At 33.5% G+C, this 14,684-nt stretch overlaps 1 protein-coding gene across 1 annotated transcript in view; it reads left to right on the plus strand.

The window, feature by feature from the left end:
- Positions 1 to 12,562, plus strand: part of ACMSD (aminocarboxymuconate semialdehyde decarboxylase) — a 35,503-nt gene extending 22,941 nt beyond the window's left edge. Inside the window, 2 exon segments of the mRNA XM_015596507.1 lie at positions 9,761 to 9,859; positions 12,500 to 12,562. Coding sequence (XP_015451993.1) covers positions 9,761 to 9,859; positions 12,500 to 12,562 — 162 coding nt within the window.
- The last annotated feature ends 2,122 nt before the right edge of the window (positions 12,563 to 14,684 follow it).

The raw sequence follows: 14,684 nt of genomic DNA on the forward strand, positions 1-14,684 counted from the left end.
TCCTCAATTGGAAAATGAAGATGATAACCAGGCATAGTTGATGTGAGGAGCTAATACAGTACGATGCCAAAGGACTATACAAATATCAGTAATTTATATCTTCCAGTGCTTTACAGATAGTAGGTGTTAAGTTAATGTTTGTTTAATTGAATTGTGTGATGATCTTGTGGCTATAAGGCTAATCTTATTTTGCACTGATTGAGTTAAATCAGGCTCTTTCTGTAGGAAATCATGTTTCGGAACAAACTGAATCCTTGGTATACTAGAATTTTTTTAGTTAGCTATGTTATAACAGAGTTATGTTGTATTTACTGCAAAAGCTACTAATGGAATATGCTAATGATAAGATAGCTAATTGTTCATTTTCCAGAAGACAAATGAATTCTTTTCCAGTATTTGAAGTTATTTAGTAAGCCACATCTTGCAGTGTTCAAAGCATTCCCTGAAAATGTGAAAGAGTTAATGCATCCCAGCAGGTGAGCGGTTTATTTTCCTTTCCTGGCAGGAATATTAATCACTATTATTATCAGCTCAGTAAGTCTTTGGCCTCATAGGGAATGTGTGCTGCTGGCTTTGGAAAGGGAAAGATATGTCGGGGCAGTGTTGGTGCTGAGAAATCAATCAGGATTATCCACCGCTCTATTGCCTAATAAAGAAAGCTAGTGTCTGTCTAAGAAGTATAATTTCAGAATCTCAGAAGAGGCAGCCACAGTACCCAACATGCCCACTGTTAGAATTACTCCTTTGGATTTAATAGAGTCTTTAGAAATGTCCTCCTAAAATGTAGCTATTGTCAAGTGTTACGTTTGCACTTTGTGAAAATGGCTTTGTGATCATGGTCGATCCCAAGGGAACAGATTTCTAGATCACAGACAAGAAGACAGGAGAAAGTTCCAGCTTTTGGGGGGCAGGATCAGGTATGTTACTTGATGAACCTGAGATGTCACCAAGAGTCTTAGGTACCCCAGGTAGCTTGAATCAGTGGGAAATAGGCAACTGTCATCCAAGACCACATTCTATGCCTCTTTAAGCAGGATTCTGCATGTAATCCATTGAAAACATAATCAATTTGCAGTTAAGAGATAATAGGTCATAAAAATAGCAATACAAAAAGTATTTTTAACTTAAGAAGTATTTATTAAGCATCAACCAAGTAGAAACTGGTATTAAGCAATGGAGTATGTGACCTTCATCCTACAGGACCATATGACTCTTGAGGAATCTGTTCTCCTTGCCTTTTCCCTGTACATCCCTCCTCCCTCTGAAAAAGAAAAGCAATTAATAAGAACTTCATTTCCAGTTCTTTTATGCCTACATCCCTCTCCCTTATGAAACTATTAACAAGTTAAAAATAGGCAAAAGTTTACCAGAGTTATCAATAAAAAGTGCACAGATAGGAGTATAAAAAATTTACAAACCAGATTATTGCAAGAGGATAATACTCTCCTGTAGAGAGGAGTTGTGAACAATAGCTACAAATAATAATGAAATACTGTCGAACCATGAGTTTGGTGTTCTGCAAAAGGCATCCAAAATCAAGTTAGGAAAGAGAGCAGGAAAGTACCTTAACCAGGAAGGATGAATTGATGAGGAGTCATTTTCATTTCTTATTTAAAATCATTTGCTTTCTCCACATTAAAACAGAACAGATCCCTCTCCCTCTGAAAATGTTTTTATGTCCTAGAAGGCCATAATACTGGGAATGAAATAATTCCAGACAAGAAGAATTAATTTCTAGATTTCAATTTCATGTTAATGTAGTTTACAAATGTAAAGTAAGCATGGGACTTTTAAAAATTATGTTGTCTTTTGGAATTGTAAAAAATTAGCAAGAAGAGTAGAGATGCAGACAAATGAACCTCCAGTGAATACCAAGCAGGCAGTTCAGAAAGAGATCAGCTGTTGGCACAGATGTGAGTACATAACTTTGTGTCTTTAGAGCCTCTATCGGCAGATATAGTTGCTTGGTTTTATAAAGTAATGAATATAGGAATCTAGAAATAGTTGTTAGTCTATCATGTCCTTCCTCTAAACTTTATCATACATTTTCCCATACTATTTCATGTAAATGTATTCATAAAACCTAGGAAATTTTTTTGTGTGTAGAAATCAAAATGTAAAAATCAAAACTTATCCCCAAAACAGTTTGAATTTAGAGTATATAAAATACATTTAATATTTAAGGCCTAGTAACAATCAGACTTCTCTCTTTCATACATTCAAGCATTCATTCCTTCAACACATACATTTGTTACAGCAACTCTCAGATTGATTATAAGCATATGTCAAGAGTTTAATTTCCAACTTGTTTCAAAAGAAGCAGCTTTCTGAAAAGTCAAAGTCAAATATTCTGTCTTAGCAGAAACATTTTATAGGGGAAAATGGTTATTGTAAGACTGGAAAGAAGAAGGAGGTAGAGGAGGAGAGGGGGAAGGAAGAGAATAAGAGGACGAAGTAGCGGTAGTAGCAGTAGTAGCAAAGGACAAATCGCCTCTTTATATTATTGGTTAAAGTTCTTAGACTAGTTTCAAAACTAATAGTTAACTGAATGGGTTTCCTAAGAAGGATTTTTAAGCTCATTAAAGTCTATAAAATATTGCTCAAATATTTTATCAAAAATGCTAATTATTCCACAGGAAAAGCAGCTAGTCACATCAGACCACAAAGTTCTGCCCTATCTCAGGTTTGGGACAACTTTCTTTCTCACATTTATTGGGGGCAATTAATGCCATGCTAAGGAATTTGGGCTTTACTTTCTGTACAATGAGAAATTATCGAAGGATTTTAAGCAGAGATGTGGCATGATCAGATTTGTATTTTTAAAATAGCATTCTCTCCAGTGTTAGGTATTGGTAGAAATGGATGAAACTAGAGAAATCAATTAGAAAACAATAGTAGCAGCCCAGTTTAATTCAATAAAAATCCACTGTATACCAGGCCTTTGGCTCAGAGCTTGAAAGACATTGTTTCTGTCCCAGTTCTTAGCTGAGTGGATGAGATGGAGACACAGCCTACTTCCACCACATACTAGCTGTGCGACTCTAGGCAAGTTAGTTATCATCTGTTTCTTCATCTGTTGAACGGAAATAATAATAATAGATCCTATTTCATAGTAAGGCTGTGAGGATTAAATGAGTTAAGGCATGCAAATGGCTTATAACAGCATCCTGTACATAGTAAGCAATTAATAAATGTTAGATACTACTATTATAATAAGAAATTACCTCATAGCGATATAAGAAGTGCTGTGAATCAAAGTATACATAGAGTGCTTCAGAAGTACAGAGGTCACACTTGGCTGAGCTAAGAGATAAGAGCTCAAGTTAAGGGAGGAACTAGAAAAGTGGACAGCGAGTGATGGAAGCAAGAAATGATGCAGAGGTAGAAGCAAAAGGCTTAGTGACTCATAAGATCCAGGCCCAGACATATCCATGTTTATGGATCAAAAAACTCTATATTGTTAAGATGTCAATTCTCTCCAAATTAATCTATCGATTCAACATAATCTAAGCTTAGTCTAAAATTTGTAGAGAAATGCAGAGGACCAGGGAGCCAAAATAATGTTGAAAAAGAAAAATGAGTTGGCAACTTGCACTATCGGACTTTAAGAGCTGCTATAAAACTATAGCAATCAATACAATGTGGTATCAGCATATTGACAAATAGGTTGATGGAACAGACTGGAAAGTTCAGAAATAGACTCACTCTTATATGGTCAATTGATTTCGACAAAGGTGCAAAAGCAATTAAATTGGGCTAAGAAAGCCTTTTCATGCTGAAACTAGCAGATATCCATTTGGGGTTTAAATAACGAACCTTGACTCTACTTCACACTATACATGAAACTTAATTAGAGGTTGTTTTTAATGCATGAGGGTTTGGTTTGTAAGGACCAGCAAGTGGTGCCCCAAACCTCTGTTCACTAGAATGCAAGGCCACCCAGATCTCACGTTCCTGAGACTTTCACCTTTTCTCAAGAAGGGAATAAAAGAAGTCAGATGATAACAGCAGTGTCCTTAAAACCAGGCCCCAGAAACCAGTGACTTTTGAGGACATGACTGTGTACTGCACTGAGAAGGAATGGGCCAGCCCAGTGCCTGCTCAGAGTGTTGTGTACAGGGATGGATGCTGGAGAACTATCCAGCTGTGGCTTTCCTAACATCACCCACTTTCAAACCTGCTCTGATCTCTCAGCTGCAGCAATAGCCATGTTTCATCCAGACACAGGGAGCCCCAAGGCAGAGAAGCAGGACAGCAGGCCCTCCCTATAGAATACATCTCAAAAATAAGATTTACCTACTTAGCTAAAATAATGTCATATGCAATATTTAAAATTCCTCAGAATCATCAGTTTAGGGAAGACAATACAAAGGCTTAATTCTTTACTTTTTAATACCAGTTTTCAAAGTAAGTAGCAAGTAGATTTAAGAGCCATCTTAAATGATATCAGATACAAATTTTCTTTTTCTGTAGACTAATGGATTTCCGTAGATTTGATATTTTTCAATAAAGTTGTTCATTCTGACGTACCAAAAAAAGTTAATTTGAGAAGGATCATACACCTAAACATGAAGCTGAAACTATAAAGCTTCAAGAAGAAAATATAAGAGAATATCTGCTCAAACTGGAAGCCAGCAAAAATTTATTGAGCAAGACACAGAAAGCAATAAGCATTTTAAAAAGTTAACAAATTAAAGTACATCAAATTAAATACTTTGGCTCCTCATAAGAAAATTTAATTAAATGAATAAGCAAGCCACAGAATGGTAGAAAACATTCATAAAAACATATATATGATGAACGACTTATACCCAAATAACTACTACAATTCAATAATAAAAAGACAAACAACCCAATTTAAAAATGGACAAAAGACTTAAATAGTCACTTTCCAAAAAAATATACAACTAGCCAATAAACATGTTTAAAGATGCAAGGGGAAATGAGTAAAGGTGGTCAAAAGGAACAAACTTCCAGTTATAAGATAAATAAGTTCTGGGGGTGTAATATACAGTATGATGACAATAGTTAACAATACTATATTGTATATTTGAAAGTTGTTAAGAGTACATCTTAGTAGTTCTCATCACAAGAAGAAAATCTATAACTATGTGAGGTGATGTATTTCAACTAAACTTACTGTGGTGATCATTTCACAATATATGCACAGTAGTTCCCCTTTATCCTCATTTTCAATTTCCACAGTTTCAGTTGCCCATGGTCAACCATGGTCTGAAAATATTAAATGAAAAATTCCAGAAATAAATAATTCATAAGTTTTAAATTACACACAGTTCTGAGTAACATGATGAAATTTTGCACCATCCTTCTCTATCCTGCCCAGGAAGTGAATCATCCCTTTGTCCAGTGTATCTGTGCTGTACATACAGTATAATAAGATATTTTGAGTGAGACAGAGAGAAAGAGACCACATTCACATAATCTTTATTACAGTATATTGTTTTATTGTTCTATTTTATTAGTTATTATTGTTAATATCTTACTGTACATAATTTGTAAGTTAAACTTTATCATATATATGATATATCTCTCCAACATAGATAGATTGTTAGATAGATAGATAGATAGATAGATAGATAGATAGATAATGTGATATATATGGGGAAAAAAACATAATATAATACAGTTTGGTACTATTTGCAGTTTCAGGCACCCAATGGGGGTCCTGGAATGTATTCCCAGCAGATAAGGGAGGGAGGACTACTGTATATATCAAAAATCATTATGTTATACACCTAAAACTAATACAATGTTATGTTAATTATATCTCAATAAAACTTAAAAAAAAAAAGAAAAAACTAAATGGAAATATGTTTTTTTAAATGGTAAAAATAAAAAAACAAAGATGGTCTTCATCATTAGTCATCAGGGAAAGGCAATTTAAACAACAGTGAGAAACAACTACCTATCACTGAAGTGGCTAAAAACAAAAAGATTAAAAACTCTGTTGGGAAGGTTGTGGAGCAACTAGAACTCTCATACATTGTTAGTAGAAGATACTACTACCATATGACCCAGAAGTTTTACTCTTAGGTATTTACCTAAGAGAAGTGAAAATATATGTTCACAAAAAGACTTTATAAGAAAGGATAGGAGCTTTACTCAAAATAGCCAAAAACTGTAAATAATTCTAAATAAAAGAAAAAGAGAAAATTTTCTGGAGTGATGGAAATGTACTATACCTTGATAGGAGTATGAGTAACACACATGTATGCGTTTGTCAAAACTTATCAAATTGAACACTTAAGAATTTTACATTTACTCTATGTAATTATTACACTAATATTGAATTCTAGCTAGTAATTTTGGTTTTTGCAGCAGTATGTGTTAGCAATTCTAAAAATACAACCTGTGCATGCTAGGCTCAAGCAAAATGAGTAAATAAATTTAATAAAATGCAGCTGTCTCACTGTTGGAGAAGGTAGTTATATATATATATACATAAATATAGAAATATAAATGTGTCTATGTGTATATACACACACATATAGTTTCACATCAGCAATAATTATCACATCTAGTGCCCAGATCTTGATTTCTAGATCCCATTTTCCACTGTGAAGAAGCTGGGCTGCTTGGAGTAAAGGCTGATTTCAGGACAAAGAAAGTACAAAATGAGCTAGAACAACTTCTTGTGCATGAGAATAAGGAAGTATTCAGAATAATGGTATCCTGCTTAATGGCAAAAGACTGAAAGATTCTGTCCTCACCGCTTCTATTCAAAATTGTACTGGAGGTTTTAGCCAGGGTGATTAGGCAAGAAATATAAATAAAAGGCATACAGATTAGAAAGGAAGAAGCAAAATTATTTGCAGATGTCATGACCTTGAATACAGAAAATTCTAAGGAATCCACAAATAAACTATCAAGGCTAATAAACGGATTCAGCAAGGTTGTAGGATACAAAATAAAATATAAATTTTATAAATATAAATTATTTATATATAAATATTAATAGATAAAATCAACTATTTATATATACTAGCAATGAATAATTCATAAATGAATTTGAGGAAACAATTTCATTTACAATAGCATCAAAAAGAATAAAATACTGAGGAATAAATTCAACTAGAGAAGTACAAGATTTAGATACTAAACTACAAAACATTGTTGAAAAAAATAAATGGAAGAAGACCTAAATAAATGAAAAGATATCCCATCGATTGGAAAACAATATTGCTAAACGACAACACTCCTCACATCAATTTACAGATTCAGTGCAATCCTTATCAGAAACCCAGGTGCCTTTTTAATTTTTTTTGCAAGAATTGACAAGCTAATCTTAAAATTCATATGAAAGTGCAAAATAGCCAAAACAACCTTGAAAAAGAAGAATAAAGTTGGAGGACTCGAAACTCCCAATTTTTAAACTTTCTACAGAGATACAGTAATCCAAACTGTGATACTGGCATAAGAACAGACATAAAGATCAACTGATTTTGAATTGAAAAAAATCAAATGATTGTCAATACAATTCAATGAGGAAAAAATAGTCTTTCTGTACTATTTAGTCTTTCTGTACTATTTAGTCTTTCTGTACTATTTAGTCTTTCTGTAAAATAAAGTTGGACTCCTTCTTTACACCATACACAAAAATAAACTCAATGTGGATCAAAGACCTAGCTAAAATACAAACTCTTAGGGAAAAAAAAATAGTTGTAAATCTTAGCGACCTAGGATTTGGCAATAATTTTTTAAATGTGACACCAAAAGCACAAGCAACCAAAGGAAAAAATAGATAAATTAAACTTCGTCGGTATTAAAAAATTTTGTGCTTCAGAAAACACAACCAATAAAGTAAAGAAACAAACTACAAAATGAAGAAAGTATTTGTAAATCATATACCCTATAAGTCTCTAGTATTCAGAAAATATAAACTCTTACAACTAAACAATAAAAAGAAAACAAATGGGCTTGAATAGAAACAAGAGATCTGAATTGATATTTTTCCAAAAACATTCAAATGGCCAATGAGTACATCTGTTCAACACAGTCATTAGAAAAACACAAACCAATGTCAAACATAGACTTACCATATGATGTCACAATTCCACTCTTAGATATATACCTAGGAGAAATGAAAACATATGTTCACATAAAAGCTTGCACACAAATGTTCAGAGCAGCATTAACATAATAGCTAAAAAATGGAAACAACCCAAATGTCCATTACCTGATGAGAGGATAAACAAAATGTGGTATATCTATACAATGGAATATTATTCAGCCTAAAAAGAACTGATTCAGGCTACAACATGAATAAACCTTGAAATCATTATACTAAATGAAAGAAGGCAACACATTACCTGATTTCACTTATATGAAATGTCCAAAATAGGCAACTGCATAGACATGGAGGGTAAATTAGTGTTTTCCACAGAGCTGGAGGGAGGAGGTAATGGAGAGTACGTGCTAATGGGTATGGGGTTTACTTTGGAGATGATAAAGTTCTGGAATTATATAGTGGGAAAGATGATAGTGACACAAATTCATGAATATACTAAAGACCACTGTATTGTATACTTTCAAAAGGTTAATTTTATGGTATGTGAATTAGATATCAAAAAAAGAAGGGGGATCTCCTGCACCCCCAAATCCTACTCTTCTTTCCTGGAGGCAACTGTTACTTGTTCCTTGGGTACCGTTCCTAAAGTGGACTATATACATACAAACATGTATTTGTGCATCTATACTAATTCAGGCTACAAAATGAATGTTAAAGACAGAAATATGAGTATAGCAGATACATTGTCCTAGACTTTTTTTTCCCTCTTTACAATATAACTTCAAGATCATTCCACTTTACAATATAATTTGGCGATTGTTGTATTTCAGCGTAAGTATCCCTCATTCCTTTTTATTTTTGGACATGAAATAATTTAGTTTGCCAGTATTCTGCTGCTACAAATAACATTGCGATTAATTTCTTTGCATATATTTCCATTACTGCATATAAGTGGGACATGTTTCTAGAAGTAAAATTCTAGTTGAAAATATACTTTTCTCATTTTATTTCAATAGACTACCATTAATTTAATGTAGCCTTTTCATACTAGATTATGAGTTCCCTGGGGACAGGAACCATTTCCCTTTTGTTGGCCAAGGTAATCTAGGTTCTAGCACATTGCCTGACATACTGCTTTATATATTCGTAGATAGACAAGGCTGTGTGCTTTAATGTACAATGTATCAAAAGGATATCTGAAGTTACATCATACAAAGAACAGACACTGATCCATCCAGTTTATAGAGATAGGAATTGTTTGGGGGTTGGTATTTTGCTTGTTTTGTTTTTTTTCTTTTTATCCAATTTTTTTCATTTTTTCCTTTTCAACTCTTGTATGTTTTCAAAAATTGTGGGATCGACTGCAATGTACCATTTTAAGAAATACAGAATCCTTAATTTCATCTGACGACAATAGCATGTTTTATTAAATATATGCCTACTTTTTATATTTGAGTATCTTTTACTTCAGTTATTGAAAAAAAAAAGGGAGAGTGGGGGTTTATTTCCAATTTTAAGAGACCTAATAGCGACACCTGCTGGAGAAAATGTCAGAATAAGTTCTGAATCCATTAAAACTTTTAACATTTTAGATGTTTATTTCTATTAATCAGGAAGAAATTTGATATTTTACCATAGAAGTGCTTGTAATAATTAAATACAATTAAGTTTACAGGAGGTTCTTTGATGTTCTACAAAATTATGGATAAGAAATATATGTTTTTTCTTCAGGATAAAGTCATTTTGGGAATGGACTACCCCTTTCCACTAGGTGAGCTGGAACCTGGAAAATTGATAGAATCCATAGAAGAATTTGATGCAGAAACAAAGGTATATGCCTTTTACTTCATGGTCTTCTTTCTTAGTTTTCCTGCTCTAATTAAGTTTGGTTTCAGAGCACTTTGATACATAACAAAGAATAGAAATATTATACTTAATATTCCTAGAATTGTTACTAGATCTCTAGAAATAGCTGAATATTAAGGAGAAAAAAAGTTAAAAAGCTTAAAGTCAACCTAATACAACTAAATTCATGAACCCAAGAAAGAAAACTATAAAGATGCATATCATAATAATATATTTGTTTTCATGTTAGATGAATAAAAAAAGTCTAATTTTTTCCCTTTAATATTTGCTGCAAATCTACCATTCTCAAAAATTGTAATGATTCTAGTAATTTGAATATTGAGACTAAATTCTTGATTAACAAGAACCCAAGAAACCAGAACCCTCATGTAACTGGAATTTTTTTCTTTTGACATTTGACTTTTAGGGTGGGTAAAGTGTGCCATCATGCTGCCACTGCCTATTCTACTCCAAAGGCTCCTGAACCAAGATGAGTTAAAATGAGATGCATTGTCTTCAGATTCCCTTTCCTTTGCTCCCTTTCCCATCTCACCCCCGTGTCTCAACAAAACAAGTTCTTCCTGAGAACTTTACCACCAGTCACTACCAGGCGCCGAGGATGGCCAAAAATAAAAACGTGAATATATAAACTCTTAACAAATTTAACAAAAGTCTTAGTCATAATTCTTTTGCATAATTCTTGCTTTCTTCTAAACTAGAATCCAAAAGTTCTCTTGCACTCTAATTCTCTGCTTTAATCATTAAAGATATAGCCCATCGAATCTTCTCAGCAAGCTTGAAGCACATCAACAGATTGCCAAGAAGAGTCCCTTCTGATGTTTACTAGTTGCAAGTTATTAACTGGGAAACCTCTGACTGCTTTATATAGGATGTGTTCTCTTTGGCACTTAACCACTGTAAGGCACTGAAAGTCTTGAACTGTTAAATATTTACTCATTAAAGTAGGAAGCTGTAACAAGAATCGAAATTAAACTGAAACCAGATACCCCAAGTATTCTAAGAGTTCAATGGGATAATAATTATTTTATGCCTTTTAATTTTATGCGTTATCACTTTCAAGTTTTAAAAAATCTTGCATAAAAGTTTTACACTGTCACAAATTCAAAATGACATTTTGTACAAAGTTACTCACTGTAACACCGTTTATAATAAAAGACTGAAAACAAAATACAGGGGAATAGTTACATAATACATCCATACAATGGAAACTATACAGCCATAAAAAAATACAAAAGATCAATTTTTGTATTTTTGTATAGTGAGTTAAAAAGCAAGGTGCTAAACAATGTGTATAGTATACTTCCATTTGTGTATAGTATACTACCCATCTGTGAAAAAAAAAACTACATACCTAAATATAAGTATTTGCTGATATATGCTTAAAATATCTCTGGAAGAACAGACAAGAAACTGATAACTCTGGGAAGACAGTATCCATTTTACACCTTTCAAATTTTGAGCTACATGAAGGTAAACTGCACAAAAATTTTTTTTTTTTAATGAAATAAATCTACTTGAAGAGCACAACACTTGGAGATAGACGGATGCCTTCCACAACGTAGATACAGAGTAGGAAAACAAGACTTTGTAGTTCAGTGATTAGAAAAAGTGAAACAACTGTTGGACTCAACCCCAAATCTCCTGACTTCAGGAACAGGTCTTCAACCAACACACCAAAGAGTCTCTCCTTCAAAGGGTATTTGGCACCAACCTATTTTTAAAAGTAAAGGAAATGGTCTCTAAGAACAGCAAGTCGCTTCCAAAATCTTCCTTTAGAGATGGCCCAGGTGTGAATGAGGGAAAATCCAGAATAAAAAGTCCCTACCTCAAATCACCCATTCTTCAAGGATATGTAAAAATCCTGAAGTGATTATGATATATAGATATATGTTAACGGTATAGATGTTATACAATCCTCTATGTGTTTCCTTCCACCCTCAACTACATGCCTGCCCTTTGCAAGCTGGACATATATCAATTAGGGTATCACAAAATTACCCCTCAAATCACAGAACTGCTTTCTGTAAAACTGATCTAGTCTTTAGCTGGGGAGAAAGTGAAATTTTGGCAGTCCGTCTCTCATGCAAAATTGATAAATATACATATTTATATAATATCCTTAGACACTTCACCTATGTTACATTTCTTGCTCCAAAAGAGCTTACTTTTTATTTGGAGCCATGTGAAAGGAAAAAACATATGCCTAGAAGCTGGCGGGCAGCTAGATGACTTCTGGGCACTTTTCCCAGCTCTCTTGTCCCACAGTCCTAAAACGTACCTTTTCTGTTTTGGCTCCAAATAGTCCTTAAAATCCACTGGAGAGTCTTGCAGAGGTTTCCAAAGACGGGCATTTTCCACTGGGGCTCTATCCCTTGATAATTCTTCTTTCCTCCTATCGCCAAGTTTCAAACTTAGATTTCAAATAATGGGGCAAAAAAATGGGTCAGGAGGATTTTGGTAAAAGATTTATTGTTTAACCTGTTAATGTTTTTTCTCTCACATTGGGAAATTGATTTTTTTAAAAAACCTGATAAAGACACTCAGTAAAGTACTTAAAAACAACCACTAAATAATGCTTTAAAAATAAAACCTTTTCTTTTTCAGGATAAACTCAAAGCTGGCAATGCCCTAGCATTTTTGGGTCTTGAGAGAAAACAATTTGAATGACTGAATTTACTACAAAGGCAATCTTTCAAGAAGATATTTTATTTTTGTTTTTAAACATGTATCCAACATGCATTACTAAAATCCTATTTTGAACTATTTTATCCAGAAATAGAATATTCCTGAGTATCTTAAATTATTCAAAACAAAAATTACTCACATGTGCTTTTACTCTGAAAAGCAGTATATTATTTCATGTACAAATCAAAAATGATTTTCTCAGCACTTTAAAAATTAATGGCAGGAATGAAAATCAAGATGTCACTAATGCTTTATATGGAGAAAGACCAAAACCAGATTCATCTTCCTAGAGGGCTCAAGTAGGTTCTCTACTTTGAGCAAGTATTTGTGAATAGGGCCCAAAGAACCTGTTTTTATTTACTTCAAACACCTTTCACTAGCCCAAAACTGGGCTGGAAATGCTTTAGATTCCATAAAATAAATGATGTACATATTCCATAACCTCTAGAAAAGTATAATCCAATTAAGGAGGCAAGACACCTGTTCATTCATAATTACTAAGCAATACAATATGAGTGTCACCAAAGTTTCAGTAAGAAAAATTCATCTGGACTCAAACTGTTAGGAAGATCTCCACAGAAGGTGGAACTTGGGCTGAGTTTAGAAGGCTAAACAAGGCTTGTTTAGAGTTGGAGATGGTAAATATATAGAAAGGCAAAACAATATTAACATAGGTTTCAGACTGAATGAGAACTTTTCTATTCTGGAGAAAAGTTCTAGTCTATAATTTACTTTTTATCGGAAGCTCTTTTAATTTAATATACGGAGTGGAATGTGTAAAGAAAGCTATGGAGATGCAGCAGGGCAATACCAAAGTAGCCTGTTCTACTCACTTCATTAATGGTCCCACCTGGGCTGCTGAAAGTGAACTTGGTCCTAGGAGTGGTGATGAACATTTGTGGTTCATGTACATCTGGCTGAATTCTAATATCAAATATAATTTTTCAAAATCACTCTCTTGCCTTAGATTCATTATTACTTCTTTTCCCTTCCATTAGCCCAAAAAATCAAGAGAATTGGTATACAATTTGTGCTTTTGCCAAATTATGCCCATCTCATTATTTTCACTTTAGTTCATTACTTTTTTCTTGCTCCTCCTGTTGCTTTCTAGAACTTTATCCACCCAATACTCTGCTTATTATTCAAATCTGCTTAAAAAGAAAAACAAAGTTGAACAAAACAGTGACATATTCATAGAGTGTTTATGTAAAGTGCCAGAGCTGAAGGACTTACTGTTCCAGGTACTGAGGATATAGGAGTAAATAAAAAGGATAAAATTTCTTCTCTCAGAAGCCTACAATCTGGAGGGTAAGAAAAATAAAGGAGGTAGGGAGGAAAAAGAAAGGAGGAATAGAGAGAAGAGAAAGAGTAAAGAAGGAAATTTTTCTTATATTAATAAACACTATGAAAAAAATTAGAAACAGAACTGTATAGAGTGGCTAGGGGAAGGGTAGGGAATAAAACCTTAAACAGTGGGGCCAGAGAAAACCTCTTTGAAAAGAATTTTGACCTAAGACTTAAGTGATAGGAAAGTCATAGTTAGAAAGCCTTTTTCTACATCTAGATTAAGGATGAATTTACTCATCTTTTCTTCTAGTGCCTGCATTGTTTAATTTTTTTATGGTTAAATCTTTGATTCAATCGATGATGGAGTTGTCCTTATGTATGATGTGGGAAATTACATGATTTTATTGCAGCATTATTTGTAATTGTAAAATATTGAAAATTATATGTATTGTCCAAATATAGGAGATTGATGGAACAAACTATAGTGCACACACATGCACCCACATGCACACACACACATGCAGATAACTAGGAGTCAACGTGGATTTATTTCTTTCCTTTCCTCCCTCTTTCTTAAATTCATTCAATCAAGTGCTGTCGGTTCTACCTACCACATCTCACATCCCCATCCTACCAATCGTACTCAAGTCACCATCATTTCTTGCCTAATCTTCCTACTACCATTCTTGACCCCCTTAGGTAATTCTCTACAGAACTGCTAATACGGTTTTTTTTAAAAAATAAATAAGTTGGGGCATATCACAAATCTATTTTAAAAACTCCAATGGCTTCTTATGAAACTGAATATAAAAATCTA

Source organism: Pteropus alecto, unplaced genomic scaffold (assembly GCF_000325575.1).
Source record: "Pteropus alecto unplaced genomic scaffold, ASM32557v1 scaffold3, whole genome shotgun sequence".
Taxonomy (NCBI): Eukaryota; Metazoa; Chordata; class Mammalia; order Chiroptera; family Pteropodidae; genus Pteropus; species Pteropus alecto.